The sequence below is a fragment of the Dermacentor andersoni genome, chromosome 10, assembly GCF_023375885.2.
Source record: "Dermacentor andersoni chromosome 10, qqDerAnde1_hic_scaffold, whole genome shotgun sequence".
Lineage (NCBI taxonomy): Eukaryota > Metazoa > Arthropoda > Arachnida > Ixodida > Ixodidae > Dermacentor > Dermacentor andersoni.
Genome location: NC_092823.1, coordinates 26237118 through 26255832, shown reverse-complemented (window position 1 = coordinate 26255832; position 18715 = coordinate 26237118). Strand labels below are relative to the sequence as shown.

The following is an 18715-nucleotide window of genomic DNA, read 5'->3' as shown; positions in this document are numbered from 1 at the left end:
CGAGTCACGCGCGTCTGGATCGGGCGTACGTATCTGTTGAACTGATACCGTACTGCGGCGAATACAGCGTACAACCAGTGCCGTTCAGTGACCATTGTCTTGTTGTCTTCCATGTAGGTAAAAGAAAAGGAACGAAAAGCAAATTTGTGTGGGAAAACTGGAAACTTAATGAGAAGCTTCTAAACGATGATATCTTCGTGGATCGCGTTACGTCGGCGATACACGAACTGCCAATGGCGGACAACGAACTTCTGGGAGCGAAGTGGGAAAGATTTAAGCAGGCAATGAAAATGATGGCAATTGAGCGATCGTGCGCTATAAAGCAAAAGCAAAGGCTGCAGGAAAACACGCTGAGAGATGACCTAAAGTTTTTGATAATGCAAGAAGGAAAGCAGCCAGGCACTTGCACCGAAGAAATGCGCACCGTCAAGCAGAAACTAGAGGCAATAGATACGGAGCGATATCGAGGAGCGATCGTGAGGGCGAGGGCACAGCGGCTGTTAGCGGGCGAAATGCCCACAAAACGTGCTTTCGGCTTGGAAAAAAGGCACGCCCGCAAGAATGACATACCAAAAATAGAGTGGAACGGTGTAATCTTCGTAGACAAAGGAAATATAGAAAGGGCCTTTTATGAATACTACAGCGGGCTCTTTGGTTACACCAAAGTAAGAACCGAGGACTTCAAGACCCGTTTCCTCTCTTTAATGCCGCGGCTTAGTGATGATACGAAAGAGCGGCTAGAACTGCCCATTTCAACAGAAGAAGTGCGGAAAGCCATAGAAGACCTCAACCCGGGAAAGTCCCCAGGACCAGACGGGCTAGTAGCACCGCTTTATAAGGCATTCAAAGATGATTTAGCACCGGTTTTGGCTACACTGTTTAATGAGGCTTATGACAAGGATATGCTTCCTCCTTCATTTTTAACATCCCATACAATTTTAATACCAAAAAGCGAAGATGAAGCTAGACTGCGACAGGTTACCGCTTACCGACCCATATCCCTGACTAATGTAGACTACAAGATCTTCATGAAAATTCTGGCTAAAAGACTCCAAGCCGTGATGCAAGAATTAGTGGGACCACATCAGACCTGTGGTATCAAAGGTCGCACCATATATACCAACATACACACAGCCCGGTCCGTGCTCGAGTGTTGCGACGCTTTGCATGAAAGCATCGCAATGCTCCAGCTCGATCTAGAGAAAGCCTTCGACAGGGTGCCGCATGACCTCTTGTTCTCTGTTTTAGAGCACGTTAATGTCGGATCAGTCATCTGCCAAGGCGTAGCCATGGCGTACAGAGGATGCACGACGCGGTTGTTAGTAAATAAGGGGGTGGGAGCGCGCATCCAAGTGCAACGCTCTGTGCGTCAGGGTTGCCCCCTGTCACCATTGCTTTTTTGTTTGTATATTGAACCTTTTTGTTTGAGCGTTATTGAAAGCAACAGCGTTCATGGTTTTCGTTTGCATGCGGCGGAGGTCCGCATTCTCGCGTATGCTGATGACATTGCCGTATTCTGTGCTGACTACGAAAGCGTTCGTGTTGTGGTTCAAATTGTGAAAGACTTTTGTTCTGTGAGCGGGAGTGCTGTGAACTGGGCTAAGTGTTTGGGGTTCTGGCACGGCGACTGGCCCTTAACCCCAACGAATTTCGCAAACATGACTTGGACAGCAACCCCAGTAAAATATTTAGGAGTGCCGCTGGAGAATTATCGCGACAGTGAGCCATATTGGAAATGCCAAGTTGTTGAAATGCGTGATAAGGCCGACAGGCTCAAAGGCTTCAGCTGGTCTATTTTCGCGCGTGCCACAATTTGTAACCTTTTTTTTGTAACCAAGCTGTGGTATGTCTTGCAAGCAATTCATTGTTCTCGCGTCAATGTGCAGAAGCTGCACCGTGTATTTGCGGTTTTTGTGTGGGGAAGCACTTGGGAGCGGACACGACGCACCAATCTGTTTCACCGCGTCCGCTCTGGAGGACTAGGTTTGGCCCATCTATATCTGCGCCAGTTGGTTAACCGATTTATGTTTTTTCGTGACACGAATGACCCCTTTTTGCGAACTGTGTGTCAGGTTAGGTTGGGCAGGGTTTTGCCAAATTTGGTTGTTAGTTCGGAGAGTATGCAAGGGAGCATTTTTGGCTTCCTTAAAGAGGTGTACATGGCATGTCGCGTCTTGCAAGTGCGATTTTCGTTTGAATATTTGTCAGTGGTGTCGCGAAAGAAACTTTATAAGGACCTGTGTGAGGTCTTTCTTCCGGTACCGTTGTACAGGTCGTTGTACTGTGCAGGTCCATGGCAGTCAGTTCTAAAACGTGTGAAAAGAATGACTGTACCAGGCGGAGTTAAAAGTTTCTTCTTTAAGCTCCATACGAACACTCTTGAAGTCAAGACGTATTTGGAAGCGAAGGGTTTCTTTGTGCCTTGGGGAAATCATTGTTTCATATGCCGGAAGCCGGAAACTATCGAACATGTTTTCTTAGATTGTTGGGAAGCCCTTTTCTTTTGGGACATTCTCCAACGCACGATTAAAAAAGACTTACCGGTTGATGCTTTCGGAATTAGATTTCTACCCGTCGAGAGTGAAGACGGGGATTCTTTTGACATGATTATGATATTGGGCCTGTACAGTATTTGGCGATCCAGGATGGCGGTCAGCCACGCAGACATTGATGCCAGGCCGATAAGACAGTATTTTTGTGAATCTGTTAGCAGAGCTATTGAAGGATACAAGATACAAGACCCAGTGCCTGAGTGGCTTCCAAGAATGGAAGCTTTGCTACACATGCGTGAATTTTAATCTCATCACGTAACCCCAAGTGAGGGTGACGTATTTTTAGCATACGTGTTGTGTTCTTCGCGCGGACTGATTTTGTAAACTGACGTGTTGAAGTCGGCAATAAAGAAAAAAAAAAAAAAAAGAGGAGTGGTGTAGTGGTAAGATGTCGGGCTCGGAATCGTGAGGTCGCAAGTTCGAGTCCTAGATTGGACGTATTTTTTTTTTTACTTTTATTTTTTTTCTTTATTGTACCAGCAAATTTACATAGCCTTAAGGAGGTCTCTGTCAATTTTTAATTAAATATTAATGAAGAACTACAGAACTTTCTACTACAGGACGTCACACTACAGACAATAGAACTACAGCAATAGAACTACAGACAATAGAACTACAGACAATAGAACTACAGACAATAGAACTAGAGGCAACAGAACTACAGGCAACAGAACTACAGAAACAACGTCCCAAAATACGGCAGACTGAAAGTTCCTGTTGTGTTTTTCAACTGGGCTGCTTTTGCTATATCTTCGAAGTTACTGATGATATTACCCTACTTAACTTTCAGTGCATATATCATGGCTTGTTTTAGGCCGCGCTTTCTTTTCAATGATTTCATGCTGCGTCCAAGTTTTACTGCTTCCTTCTTTCTTACGTTATAATTTCGTATATCCCTTATATTATCCTTGTTGATCACTTGGACAGTTCCACGTATTCTATCTGATCACTTGAGTTGGACACTTTCATTTTTTGTCATTTCTTTATGAGGCATTTCGTTACTTGGGAGAGCTTACCTATTGGTTGCCTTGGTGCGTTACCTCCAACTTCAATTGCTGTTTCTAAAGCCAACCAAATTACGGCTTCATTAATTACCTCCATGTCGTCTTCATCTCTCTCTTCTAAGGCTGCATATTTGTTTGCAAGTACCAGCCTGAATTGGTCTGCTTTTGCCCTTACTGCGTCTAGGTTGGCCTGTTTCTTCTTGACCAATTTTGGTCTTTCTCTATTGAAATCGAGGCAAATTCTAGACCTCACTAACCTACGATCACTGCACATTAACTTACCTAACACTTCTACATCGTGCACTATACTGGGATCGGCAGAAAGTATAAAATTTGTTGTTTCACCATCAGGGCGTTTAGAGGTCCACTTTCTGTTGCTACGCTTCCTGAAGATGGTGCTCAATTTTCGCAGCGTATTCCTTTCTGCGAATTCTATCAGCATTTCTCCCCTAGTGTTCTTTGAATCGACGCAGTAGTTGCCTATTGCTTGTTAACTAGCCTGCTTTGCGCCTACTTTTGCATTGAACTCACGCATTACTACTGCATACTGAGTTTCCACTTTTCTCATCGCTAATTCAACATCTTCATAAAACTGCTCTATTTTACCTTCATCATGACTGGAGGTTCGAGCGTAGGCTTGTACTACCGTTGTTCTATACCTCTTATGAAGCTTTATTATGACTACTGCTACCCTCTCATTATAGCTGTAAGATTCCTCAATGTTGTCCTGTATGTCCTTATGGATTAGGAATCCTACGACGTATGGCTTCTTATCTTCTTAGTGGATGGGGCCATTATTCAGCACTGAATAAGCCTCACCAGTTTCTCTAACTTTATAGGGCCAATGATATTCCACCTAATGCCTAAATTCCTCAAACAGTCCTGCTAAGTTAGCTTCACGTGAGACGCTTCGTGTGTTGAACGCTCCTAGGTTGAGCTTCCAGTGGCGGCCTATCAAATCCAGAGATTACGAGCACCCTCTGCTGCATCAAAGGACTGACCGCCGCCTTGGTAAAGTGCTCCGATGCTGCTGGATTTGAGGGCCATTGGTTAATCGAATGAATCCTTTGGGAGGTAGTGGCCGAATACTACACCAGTGAGCCACTCCTGTCCTGGTGAGGGAGTATTTTTGTTGAAGCTTACTGGGTCTTCCTAATTTGGTTGTACCTGTATTAGGCTTTCGGCATTCTAGCCGGTGTCAGGCGCCACCGTAGGCTTTAAGATGTAGTGTATTGGCGGAGGTGAATTCGAGCTTACCACCTTCAAGTTAAAAAGAAAAACCTAGGATTCGAACTTCTGACTATAGCAACCAAGCATCTAAGATAGCAAATCAGATAACGCTGCCGGCGGTGAGGCCCCCTTAACGCGGAGAAGTGGAACGCAGAGTGTCTTAAAAGTCTGAAACACGCTTTAATTTCCCGTGATAGATGGGTAGCGCCATCTAGCGTTATTGGTAAATCATTCTAACATCGTGGTTCCGGCATCCGCCGTACGCATGCGGCCAAAAGCGCGGCTAGGTGCAGGGGACAGTTTTCGACGCAATATATTGATTGCAATTCAGTGCTCACGAATAATAAACCGTCTATCACGTTGTCTCTCTGCAGAGGGCTAATTAAAAGCACAAGAGGACACGCTACAGCATTGTCGAAGAAATTCCCGCTTTTTTCATTTTTTTTCTGCACGTAAACATATTATATACTAGGAAACCATCGGAAATGTACTGGCGTGATTGAGAGTGCCTAAAGTAACACACTACAACCAGTTCTTCGGCGAACCAATTTCGGTATTGTTTACAAGGAGGCGTTTCTGTAACGACGTCCTAATGCTGAAGACGGTCAAGATGGAGGAGAAATTCATGATGTTTCGAAATTCCTTCAGACTCACTCGGTCATCCGCTATGCGGCTACATCGGGTCGCGCAACAAGCAGCACCAGACGTCAAGACAGACGTTGAGATTTGTTGTAATTCAGCACAAGCAGAAGTTAGTGTATATGCTGAAAAATGCCGGGAAACAATAGTTCGTCAATGTCGTCCTTTCTGAGAAACATCAGCTGAACAGGACGTGCGGCCTGGTCGACAACTACACTACTGAGCACCGTGAGTTAGCTGAAGACAAACCGTGAGATAGCTGAAGACACTGACATTAGTCACGCGCAAAAGTCTTTACCTTGACATAGTGGCATAGATTGAAGATCCTCTTGGCCAGTGCTAAAACTTACGTGGGGAAGACACGACCATTCATTAATAAATGGTTAATGGAGCACAGTACGTCTGTCAACAAATGTCAGACCAGTGTATCCCTACAGCAACCGATCGTGCGTTTGCTCACCACTTTGCACAAAACCAGAGGTAGCACTCATACATAAATGCCACATTTCCAGAGAGGTGGACAAAAGCTTCAGTTAATTTGCGTGAAAAAGAAATGCTGTTTATGCAGACGATATTTTCTTGGCTACGTGAATCAGACAGCGGCGTCGACTCATTTCACGCGTATATCTACGTGTGTTAATATTTGTGAATGCGCCAATAAAATTTGCAGAGGTGATTTCAGTGCTGAGGGTTTCTGTACTTCTTTCTATCATATTTGGTTTCACATGCGCGGATTTATACCTTTTGCGAAGGTATAGTCAGTCCTTGCTGCATTTGACAAGACGCGTGAACTCGTTATGTTACATACGCATCATATGCAGGCTTTCAGGCGCATTGGCATTCGATCTTATTTCACATATTTTAAACATTTCTGCCATTTGAAGGTCTTGAAGGGTTTTGTTGTGAAACTTAATAAGAGGTACAAATTGAAGGTAATACAGGTCCTACACCCCTACAGCCCCTACATCCAGTCATGATGACCAGGAAGTCGAAAGCTTTTATGAAGACGTGGAATCGGAGATGGGTAAAGTCAAAACAAAATACACTATACTGATGGGCGACTTCAATGCCAGGGTAGGCAAGAAGCAGGCTGGAGACAAGTCAGTGGGGGAATATGGCATAGGCTCTAGGAATAGCAGGGGAGAGTTATTAGTAGAGTTTGCAGAAGAGAATAATATTCGGATAATGAATACCTTTTTCCGCAAGCGGGTTAGCCGAAAGTGGACGTGGAGGAGCCCAAATGGTGAGACTAGAAATGAAATCGACTTCATACTCTGCGCTAACCCTGGCATCACACAAGATGTAGACGTGCTCGGCAAGGTGCGCTGCAGTGACTATAGGATGGTGAGAACTCAAATTATCCTAGACTTGAGGAGGGAACGGAAGAAACTGGTACATAAGAAGCCAATCAATGAGTTAGCGGTAAGAGGGAAACTGGAGGAATTCCGGATCAAGCTACAGAACAGGTATTCGGCGGCTTTAACTCAGGAAGAGGACCTTAGTGTTGAAGCAATGAATGACGATCTTATGGGCATCATTGAGGAGTGCGCAATAGAAGTCAGTGGTAACTCCGTTAGACATGAGACCAGTAAGCTATCGCAGGAGACGAAAGATCTGATGAAGAAACGCCAATGTATGAACTCCTCTAACCCTACAGGTAGAATAGAACTGGCCGAACTTTCTAAGTTAATCAACGAGCGTAAGCCAGCTGACATAAGGAACTATAATATGGATAGAATTGAACATGCTCTCAGGAACGGAGGAAGCCTAAAAGCAGTGAAGAAGAAACTAGGAATAGGCAAGAATCAGATGTATGCGTTAAGAGACAAAGCCGGCAATATCGTTACTAATATGGATGAGATAGCTCAAGTGGCTGAGGAGTTCCATAGAGATTTATACAGTACCAGTAGCACCCACGACGTTAATGTGAGAGATAATAGTCTAGAGGAACTTGAAATCTCACAAGTAACGCCGGAAGAAGTAAAGAACGCCTTGGGAGCTATCCAAAGGGGGAAGGCAGCTGGGGAGGATCAGGTAACAGTAGATTTGTTGAAGGATGGTGGGAACATTGTCCTAGAAAGACTGGCCACCCTATCTACACAATGCCTCATGACCTCGAACGTACCGGAATCTTGGAAGAACGCTAACATAATCCTAATCCAGAAGAAACGGGACGCCAAGGACATGAAAAATTATAGACCTATCAGCTTACTGTCCGTTGCCTACAGTGTATTTACTAAGGTAATTGCAAATAGAATCAGGAACACCTTAGACTTCTGTCAACCAAAGGACCAGGCAGGATTCCGTAAAGGCTACTCAACAATAGACCATATTCACACTATCAATCAGGTGATATAGAAATGTGCGGAATATAACCAACCTTTATATATAGCTTTCATTGATTACTAAAAAGTGTTTGATTCAGTCGAAACCTCAGCAGTCATGGAGGCATTAAGGAATCAGGGTGTGGATGAGCCATATGTAAAAATACTGGAAGATATCTATAGCGGCTCCACAGCCACCGTAGTCCTCCATAAAGAAAGCAACAAAATCCCAATAAAGAAAGGCGTCAGATAGGGAGATACGATCTCTCCAATGCTATTCACAGCATGTTTACAGGAGGTATTCAGAGACCTGGAGTGGGAAGAACTGGGGATAAAAGTTGATGGAGAATACCTTATCTACTTGCGATTCGCTGATGATGTTGCCTTGCTTAGAAACTCTGTTGACCAATTGCAATGCATGCTCACTGACCTGGAGAGGCAGAGCAGAAGGGTGGGTCTGAAAATTAGTCTGCAGAAAACTAAAGTAATATTTAACAGTCTCGGAAGAGAACAGCAGTTTACGATAGGTAGCGAGGCACTGGAAGTGGCAAGGGAATACATCTACTTAGGGCAGGTAGTGACCACGGATCCGGATCATGAGACTGAAATAACGAGAAGAATAAGAATGGGCTGGGGTGCGCTTGGCAGGTATTCTCAAATCATGAACAGCAGGCTGCCACTTTCCCTCAAGAGAAAAGTGTATAACAGCTGGGTCTTACCAGTACTCACGTATGGGGCAGAAAGCTGGAGGCTTACGAAAAGGGTTCTGCTGAAATTGAGGACGACGCAACGAGCTATGGAAAGAAGAATGATGGGTGTAACGTTAAGGGATCAGAAAAGAGCAGAGTTGGTGAGGGAACAAACGCGGGTAAATGACATCTTAGTTGAAATCAAGAAAAAGAAATGGGCATGGGCCGGACATGTAATGAGGAGGGAAGATAACCGATGGTCATTAAGGGTTACGGACTGGTTTCCAAGGGAAGGGAAGCGTAGCAGGGGGTCGCAGAAACTTAGGTGGGCGGATAACATTAAGACGTTTGCAGGGACAACATGGTCACAAGTAGTACATGACCGGGGTAGTTGGAGAAGTATGGGAGAGGCCTTTGCCCTGCAGTGGGCGTAACCAGGCTGATGATGATGATGATTGAAGTATGTTACTGTGCATCAATAAGGGCTCCGTGCTTTTTCCCGGATGGATGAGTCGGATAAGAGCTATCTTCGATACATATAAAAACAATCTATGCCGTGGTTTATTCTTAGTACAATTCGCTTTGGCACAGCAGGACCTTGGTGCAATTCCACCCAATAGTGGGACATTTTTTTTAGGCGGCAGCGGTTCTGTGCGAGCGTGAGTGCGTGCATGTGGTTTTATGTCTGTGTGCGCGCATATGAATGTGCCTCTTGTGCTGAGCAGCATGCAAGCGCAGCGTCGGTTTTGCTCTTACTTCCTGATGCGACGTTACAATAACTTTTGTTGCACATATGGTCCCAGTGTTCATGAAGCACCATTGTCTGAACCTATGCGCCTGTACGGAAGTTTCGCTACAGTGTGTACCTGTACCTTTCGCTTGACTGCTTTCGCACTAGGAACTTCCTGTGATTCTTTTGTAGCAGCGGCGAGCACAAAATATGTGCCTTCTGCTCACCTATAGGAATAATGGCCCGTAAAAGCTCTACCTGCTCCTTCTCAGCATCATTTGCTAAATATCTTTTCTGCAGCATTATTGTCATTGAAGGCACCAAGCCACATCTTTAAACGTGCATCGTACCTTCGACAAAAAAAAAAAAAAAAAAAACATTCCTTTTCACTTTTACTTTACTTCGCTCACCAGTGGTGTACCAAAAATGCCTTTGCCAGACTGGACGCCGCTTCCGAAAACTGACGGCAGCTGGCTGACAATGACCATGACTGCGCAGCCTGTCAGAAATCCCTCGGCCATTACGGGAGATATAATGGCCGCCAACCGGTCCAACCGAAACAGCCACAAGGCCACCTGCGAAGAGAGTCACCACTATTGTGACACAAGAAAAACTGCAGCCGAGACGGTTCTTGCACGTGGCTGAGTAATCGTGCTTGAGTAAAGCTTTTCGAACTTCCCAAATCCAGTGTTTCACTCTCATATCACACAAAAGGCTCCACCGTCAGCAAAAACAAGATAAGCAGGCTCGATCAGACGCCTCCAGAATTCATGACGTCACGTCTAGCTTGAGCAATAAATTTATTTTTGTTATTGCATCTATTTTTTCTCGCATAGCAAACGATTTTCACAGAGGAGTCATCTTCAAGGTTTTCGAAAAGGGTAACTTATCCATGCAGTTCCAAATATGTTCCGGTGTAAATTTTTTAAAGAACTAAAAGAGACTGTTTGACTACATAACGAAAACGATCGTTATCCTCATAGTAGTTAAGCCCATTAGAAAACAAATAAAATATGTAAAAGGAATGTCAAACATGATTAAAGCAGCATTTGGGATTGTACGCAGATAATGGCATTCTGTTGTGAATTTTCATTTTCAAGAAGAGTTATCCATTTGCCACCGATATCTCACCTGAATAATGCCAGTCATGAATGTGAGCGTAATGGCAACGTCAGCTCCAGACTGCTCAGTGTACACTTGGGCTCCACCACCATCAGGGGCCGTCGCGTTCTGCGAGACAATGCTGTATTTTTGGACCACCACTCCTGTCATGAGTGCTGTTACAGGAAACATGCCTGCGAAAAGTGTTTGAGAAGGAGGCGTAAATTAATGAAGGCACTGAGTTACTCACCGCCAGAATTCTCGAATTCCTTGCTTCATTTTACAGCTTGTTGTAGAACTTGTGCAAATTATTTTTCAGTGCTAAATTACATTTAGGGACATTGTGTCGCCAAAGGTGGTTTTCTGTGTCTTCACTTAAGTGTATTGGCCTCGAGCTCCACCACTGGAAAAGCTGGCGCCACTGTCGGCGTGACGTGCTAGGAGGGATCACGTGGACATAGCGGCCGCGTCGGCTGCTTCGGTCGCGCCGAAGCGAGCTGAAAACGAGTTTAAATTCCCTCGTACGCTGCGGTCCTCATTTAGTGGCGAAATTTTCCCGCTTCGAGTGTCTCCTTTACAACGCTTGAAAGCACTACAATGGGTAGTGGCTGCCTTTGAAGGCGCGCAACATGGTAGGCTACTGCTCGGTGCCGCAGGGCCGGACGCACGTAACGGAGGCCGGTGTCAGCCTTATTCACACGTAGCCGCAGGACAAGAAGCTGCGTGAAGCTTGGCTGGCGAAACATAAAACCGGCAAACAGTCATCGGCTACAACTCGGGTATGCAGCAAGCACAGACGCGAGGAAGATTTCTGCTACGGCGCCCGGTCTGCGATGTTCTGAAAACGCGCACTGACACGCTCGCCCGAGTCCGCTGCTCGACTAATGTCGTGACGGTTTGGTCTATGAACTTGTCGATGCTATAGATACTGGCAAGTTCAGTGGAGTGGAAAGGCAGCGGTAAGAAGCACATTTAAGGAAAGCATGGCATATGGTCATGTTTGTGTTATGAATTAAAGCGCTAAATTACAAAAAAGGAGCAGCGGGAAATTGCACGCTCAGAACACCGATAAACATACAGTGCGACGCAACTCGAGAAATACTATTGAAAGGTCAAAGAATTTAGAAGAAAAAAAAGATTGAATCGTCGCGACGGCACATCACAGTCCCCGTAGGCGCCGAAGTCTCTACAATGAAATTATTTTTGAACAGCTGTGATAGCGCCCACGCAACAATGGTTGCTTGTATACTGTCAAATGCTCATATTCTGCTGCCTAAATCTCATGGCACGGTGCGAAAACGCGCGCGCAGTGAAAACGAAACAGTGCGCGGACAAGCATGCAGACGCGCAGTCGGTCGCTGCGAATCTGCGCGATCGCTGCATTGAGGCTTCGTTCTATTACACTCCATTTAGTTATACAAACACTATAAGAACGTATTTCACATAGTTTGCTCTCAGCGTTTACCTACCTTTCACGCAAGAAGCCAGTTCGGGAGACTCCATCGCGGCGACCGCGCGCAGTGGCGTTCACTGTACGTATTTGGTAAAGAAATAGCGTCTGTAAACGATTGTGTGCTTTCAGTTTGTCCAAGATTATTATTTAGACAGTAATGAACTTCTCTCGTTTCGAAAGTACTTACAGAAATGTCCGGAAGAGCTCGCGCATGGTGTTTTCAGTGAGCGCTGACAGCAAAACCTATGAGGAGCGCGCCACGTGATCCCTCATAATACGCCAGCGAGGCGCTTCCGATAGATGGCGACTCCGTAACTCCTCGCTGCCAATACCGTAATGGCGTAACTCAAAGATGAAGAAATTGCAAAGCAAGGCATCTGAAGTGGCTGTGAATATTGTTATTTCATTTGTGAAATCTACGATTGCCATCTTCATTCACTTGGTCTGTGAATAGAGTGGCAGGTTGCTATTTGATTACAAGTCTACAAATGGACTGTATGCTCACTACACTTTGTTAGTTAGGAGGACACGCAGTAAAGTAGGAGGTATCTTTCCAACACTAGTTTGTGCGAAATGCTTATTACACGACGGATTCAAATGTGTTGTGTTAGATGATGGAAGAAAAATATTTTTACCCGCCGTGGTTGCTCAGTGGCTAGGTGTTGGGCTGCTGAGCACGAGGTCGCGGGATCGAATCCCTGCCATGGCGGCCGCATTTCGATGGGGGAGAAATGCGAAAACACCCGTGTACTTAGATTTAGGTGCACGTTAAAGATCCCCAGGTGGTCGAAATTTCCGGAGTCCTCCACTACGGTGTGCCTCATAATCAGAAAGTGGTTTTGGTACGTAAAACCCCATAATTTAATTTTTTTTTAATATTTTTATAGCATCTTTTATCGCTCAAACCATGCTTCCAAGCGCAGACATACGTTTCGTTCATGCACGTACCTAGAGATACATAAGGTGAACTGCCCATAATAACGTAGATCACTGCGGGGTAGAGTGAACTGTACAGGCCCAGAACTGGATCTACTCCGGCTATAATGGCTGACACTAGACCTGTAACGAGAAAGAAGAATCGAGAACTAGAAAATAATTACCGCCAGTTTTTCAAGTTTAACACCCATTCAGGACAATAATATTGCTTAGAAACAGTATCACGTGTAAAAACATCAAAATTTGCCGCCACATTTGCTCCCTTACGAACAAAGAACTCTGGGCTCTCGTACGCAAAAGAGCGTACAACTGGATGCCGTATTATACACGATGCAGCTGCTAATGCTTACCCACCGTGGTGGCCTAGTGGATATGGTGCTGCGCTGCTAAGTAAGAGGCCGCGGGGTCGAATCCCGGCCGCGGTGGTCGCATTTTGATCGGGGCGGAAGGCGAAAACGCCTCATGTCCTGGCTTTGGGAGCAGGTTAAAAAGCCCCACGTGGTAACAATTGATCCTGGGTCCTCCACCACAGCGTGCGCCTTAATCAGATCTGGGTTTTTAGGACGTAAAACTCCACAATTTACATATTTAAACTAATGCTTTTCCCACAGAACTATCCGAATCTATTTTTCAGGCAGAACTCCATGAATAGTGCCCAAACACACTGCGGAGTTTGTGTCACACTTATAGAAAAAAAACAATTTCAGATAAATTTTATTTATGAGCTTTCTGCGTACTTGTGATGAGCTGCAGCGTTACACTTTTTTTGAAAAAAGAAGGAACTGGCTAGTTTTTGGTTATTTTCAGTTACACATCTATCCCGGGAAATTATGTAAGATTTTCTTTTTTTTTCTTTCATTACGCTGGATGTTGTCGCTTTCTGTGTAGCATATGTGATACGTTATAAAATTAGGGGTTGACATTAACACTCAGCAGATAAGACCTCTAATGTTAGGCTAAAAATTAGGAATTGAAATGAGTCCTCTAATATGAATTCAAAAGACTTATGGGTAAATTGTTTAATTTCAATTTCTGGATGTTACGACTTATTGTGCAACTAATTTACGCTCCTTCAATATATTCGAGTGAAAATTTCGAACAAAGCTATCCGGTGAGGTTGAAAAAATTCCTTGAATACTAGAAATAACCATAGGTAGTTTGTATTTAGATGTGCTATCTACAATTACGCATACAAAGAATTGTGAAACATTGCATTTGTACTAACTATGATGACGTTTTACTCTACGCAAGGAGTTCATGTGATAAACTGAAGCAAAAATTCTTTAGTGTCTCTTCACAAATACACCATCCCACAAGTTGACATAAACTAAAATGGCAAAAGTGTTTGCTACCCTAATAGATGAGCTGGAGCAAATGTATTAGCAGGGAATCTTGAGTGAAAGACTTGGAATATTTCAAATAGCTTGCATAAAATCTAGCTGCAGTTTTCTCTTCGTTAAACTCCGTCAAATGTTCCCAGACAGGCAAATCCTTGCCTTTACGTTTGGTTTAGTAGATAATTCTGAGCGTACAGTCCCTTTGCACTTGCCTTGTCACTTAATTGCACTGCATAGCTGCGGGCTACTATATAAAGTAACAAGATACAAACTAAACCTAAATCACGATCACTTGCGAATATTTGTTCTCTCACCTTGTGGAATGTGAAGAACAGCGACTGAAAGCCCCGCCAGCACGTCGGGCACAAGGAACATGCGAAGGTTGTAGCTCCCGATCCATGCTATGCAGGGAAAGAGTCCCAGCAGGAACGACGGGACGCGGAGCAGCGCAGACTGGCACGCTTTTGCGGCTCTATCCCCGAACGAAGTCTCTTCCAGCGGCACTCCTTCCGACACAGCAACAGCATCGGCTGTGAGCGCCTTTCCGTCCAGGATAACTTTGGGGTCAGCTGGTAACGTCGGAGCTGAAACGGTGTGGGCAAGTTCCTGTTTGCGCCTCATGGCTGACTGATGCTGAATCACTTTCGATTGCTGCTGTCGGTGCGCATTTGCAAGGAATTATTTTTCGTAGCTACGAAAGCTCGAAACCGTTTTTCCTGAACGATAAACAACCTGCCCAACGTTCGGCTGACCTTGAAAATTCGAGACATGAGAGCGATGCTAAGGATGTCAACGAAAATTCGCTACGGCTCGTCGTATAGGCAACTTGCGCTGCTGAAAACTCCTACGGTGTCCTACTGCGGGGTTAGGAGTTTCAAAGTGAAATGCTCATTGCTTAGAGAAAAGCAATAGCGCGTAGTTTATACTAAAATGCACGCGTGTAGTGGCCTTCAACTGGGAAGGCACGTTTTAACTACGATTTATAAACGTCGTCATCAAACACTTGCGCGTTTTGCTGTTCACTGGCTGAAGCAATAAAAAATTTGAAAAATCACATGTGCCAGGTCGTACAAAGCGAAACAGATGGCTCTAATACAAGCCGGGTTGCAGAGAACACGTCGCAGAGTTTTGACGTCTAGTTTTTGTTGTTTTAGGCTTTCACTTGCACGCTTTGCTTCTGGCTCGTAGAAAAACACGTGACTTTGTTATGGCACTCTAGGTAGCCCTAGTAACAAGCACATAAGAGAGAAGTGACATCGGACTCTTTTCAAGGCTGCGTATGCTGCTGCCTTTCTTTTTTTTATTCGAGGTGACTCATGCGATACACGCGAAACGAGGCCCATATGCAGGAGTATTTCCGCGCCCCACCAGTTCACGATCCTTTAGCGTCCACTGACATCTTCAAGCCGCCTTCACTGTCTTGGCTATTGGCTTCTGACACTGCGACAAACTATGTGCTGCGCCAAACGACGACTCCCTCCAAAAACAGATACATGTATGCCATTGTTCATTAAACGAAATAAATCTTTATTACTATTTTCGTTTTGCACTCGCTTTTTTTTGTAGCGAATATTACAGTTTTCTCAAACTTACAAAAAGTAGCGTCTACTTTGAATGGCGCCACGGTTAATTGCTTTTGGAGCGGCTTAGAGATTGATGGCCTCTTTTTGAACAGTAATCACTAAAATAAACGAAACGCTTTTCTCAGTATAGTCCTTTTCTAACATTAACGAATACAGAGCGTAAAGAGACAGAAAGAAGAAGGATAAATGAAAGGCAGGTATGCTAACCAGTTCTCAGCTTGGTTGGCTAGCCTGCACAGGGGAAGGGAAAAGCAGTGTAAATGTTTCTCGAGAAGCAGAAAAGATGGGACTGTTTCTATCGTTATCGAGGTGCAACAAGATCTAAGACACAGAAGCTAATTGAGTAAATAGCTGTTTATAATTACTATGGGAGATACTTCAACAAAAATAATTTAGAAAGTCATGCCTACGTGTTACCATACGTGTTCTAAAGCTATTGGTGCAGCTGAGCGAGTAAGTGCAAACATCGATTAGCCTAGTAATTTCAGATGCAAAAAATTATACAGAACCTCCTCAGATATTTGATCAAATCTGCCTTCGATGAACTGCATGCAGTTAGAAGGCAACCACGCGAAAGCGGTCCTTTATTTTCAGAAATTTCCTTCTAGCGTAATGAATGAAACATGCACGACAATCACTCAAGGGATTTTCACGGGCGTTCCAAGGTTCTTTCGAATACCACTGGCATATTATCTCGGTTACGTTACCATGTCGCGATGAAGTCAGTGATTTGTTCTGATATCTTCCTTGTGAAAGGAGTTTTTACAAAATTTCAAATCACGGCAATCCACCAGTCATAAGAGGATACATTGCGGTATGCGTGAATTTTGTCGCGTCAGTAGTAGCTGCCACACGCGGAAAGTCTGGCTTGCAATTCATCAACACAAAGCCGAGCAAATTCGCGTTTCATATGATCACACGAATAGACCATACTTCTCTGGAGAATTTGCGCGAACTGTTTTCAGCACCGCACCACTGCCAGGCGAACGGGAATACCGAAATGAAAGGACAGCTGCACAGCCACTGCGAACGCACCTGTGTCGGACCGGAATCTCGAATGCGTGCCTCGGTACAAGAGGTGTTTTCACAGAACCACGTTTTCATTTCCTCCTTTCGAATACACCGTACGTCAATTACAAATACGACGTAGGCACTGCGCTTCGCAACAACCTCCTCGGCCTTCACTGAAACGCCACATCATCGAGAAGTCCCACTTATCCACTTGACATATGTTGCTGATTTATTCTATCTAGCCTATCCTCGTACATTTTTGCTAGCTGTCTTCCAGGAAAGCGCGCCACGTAGTATTTAGCGCGATCTAAACACACTAAGTTTCAGCTTTTGATGCTGTGTAAACCTGGCATAGGGAGCCGCTATAGCGAGCATCATAAGGCTAATAAATGCTCTCGTCCGGCAAGTACGTCGAGCAGCCATGGCCAGTAGAGTCCTGGAATGAGGATCTCAAGAGCAACCACCTCGATGGTCGGAATAAATGTTTTCTCTCTCACTTCCCGAAGAAGGGTACCTGTAATTTTTACACATCTGTGAATTTATTGTACCAGCCAACAACCTAATCATACTCCATTACGAAAACATTTGTTCATCGTAAAAGAAACCAACGTGGGTGAAACCCCTTTTATATATCACTTGTCGAGTTGGGTTCTTCCCTTACAGATAACCTTGGCCCACAGTGAAAGAGCTTACGTGTTTTAGCCTTGAAGTTCCCTTCAGGCATGCCACGACATGAGCGCGTATATAGTCATGCATTCATGGGCTCGCGGTTTCAGAACTGTTCTAGTACGCCCCATTAAGTTTTCATGAAGACAGGGTTATTAAAACGTAGCTTCGTACAGACGAATGCGAATTTAAGTCAAATCCTTAAAAATGCCATCGTACTGACACGTGTACTATTTTATCTTTTTTTTGGGGGGTGACCGATTCTCACCGTCTAACAAATAGTGTTGTTCAGCGCAGGACGGCACTGCATGTACCTGAAGTTTCTAGAATGTTATCGATGGTTCTATTCGTTGTCTGGTTGTCACCGAAGGTTGAGTAACCTCGTTGTATGAGTGACGCGAATTGTGCAGTACTTTCTGGAAGACACGCGGGCACCAGCGATTACGGTGAAACCTTCGATGACCCATGTATAAAAACCGACGCGCTTGACCCGCAGGTCATATTTTCGACGATGGCGGACTGTGCTGGCCGCTATCGTTGTTGTTTGAGTATAGCCTGTTTTTGAGGGCACATGTATGCCCAGTAAAACGCTAGTTTCGTTACTCACAGTTTTGCTACTTTCTTCGCCGTCACTACTACGGGACCATATACGCTAAATTGACGTACTCGAGGGTGTATTCACAATCTCGGCATACATGCAATGCATCGGGGCGGCCGGAATTAGCTTTATCAAATACTCAAACATAAGTAGAACCCTTTCAAATCACATGTTCCTGCATTCGTGCTTCTCAAACAAGACTTCAAGTACTATTATTTTGCAAGCAAGGAAGAACCCGCAGCAACCTGCAGCTTTAACGACTGCCGCACCACTGCATTTGCACTAACCAGCCGCAATACAATTATACTACTTTAATGTACTTACTCGGCTTAGACGAGTCGAGTTTAATTACCATAGTAATACTACCCCCTGTGGACTTTACAGAAAGAACTTATCCTGCCCCTTTTGTACAGCAAGTACTCAAACCAAAAAAAAAAAAACGTAGCATATACGAGAATCAGCTGCTCCACTAATAGTCACGTTTTACGTTTTCGTTCTCTTTAGTGGCACGAGCATCGAGTGACACCCCTGCTTCTTGTGCAGCACTTCCGGTTCACCTCCATAGGTGACCGGGGGAGAAATTCAAAATACATCAGAGAAATATTGAAAAACTAAGTAGTACAGTACAAAATTCATCGGTTTTCTTATACGGATTATCATCATCATCATCAGCCTCGTTATGCCCACTGCAGGGCAAACGCCTCTCCCAAACTTCTCCAACTACCATGGTCATCTACTAATTGTGGCCATGTTGTCCCTGCAAACTTCTTAATCTCATCCACCCACCTAACTTTCTGCCGCCCCGTGATATGCTTCCCTTCCCTGGGTATGCAGTCCATAACCTTTAATGACCATCGGTTAT

The 18715-nt window shown here is 44.6% G+C and overlaps 1 protein-coding gene across 2 annotated transcripts in view; it reads right to left on the bottom strand.

The window, feature by feature from the left end:
• LOC126519083 (sulfate transporter-like) overlaps positions 1-18715 on the bottom strand; it is a 138734-nt gene that overhangs the window by 81422 nt on the left and 38597 nt on the right. For both annotated transcript variants that reach the window (XM_055065264.2, XM_050168695.2), the window contains exons 2-5: positions 14310-14579; positions 12671-12781; positions 10300-10463; positions 9579-9743 (exon numbers count right to left, since the gene is read on the bottom strand). In XM_055065264.2, the coding sequence (XP_054921239.1) occupies positions 9579-9743; positions 10300-10463; positions 12671-12781; positions 14310-14579 (710 nt within the window). The remainder of the gene's footprint in view (positions 1-9578; positions 9744-10299; positions 10464-12670; positions 12782-14309; positions 14580-18715) is intronic.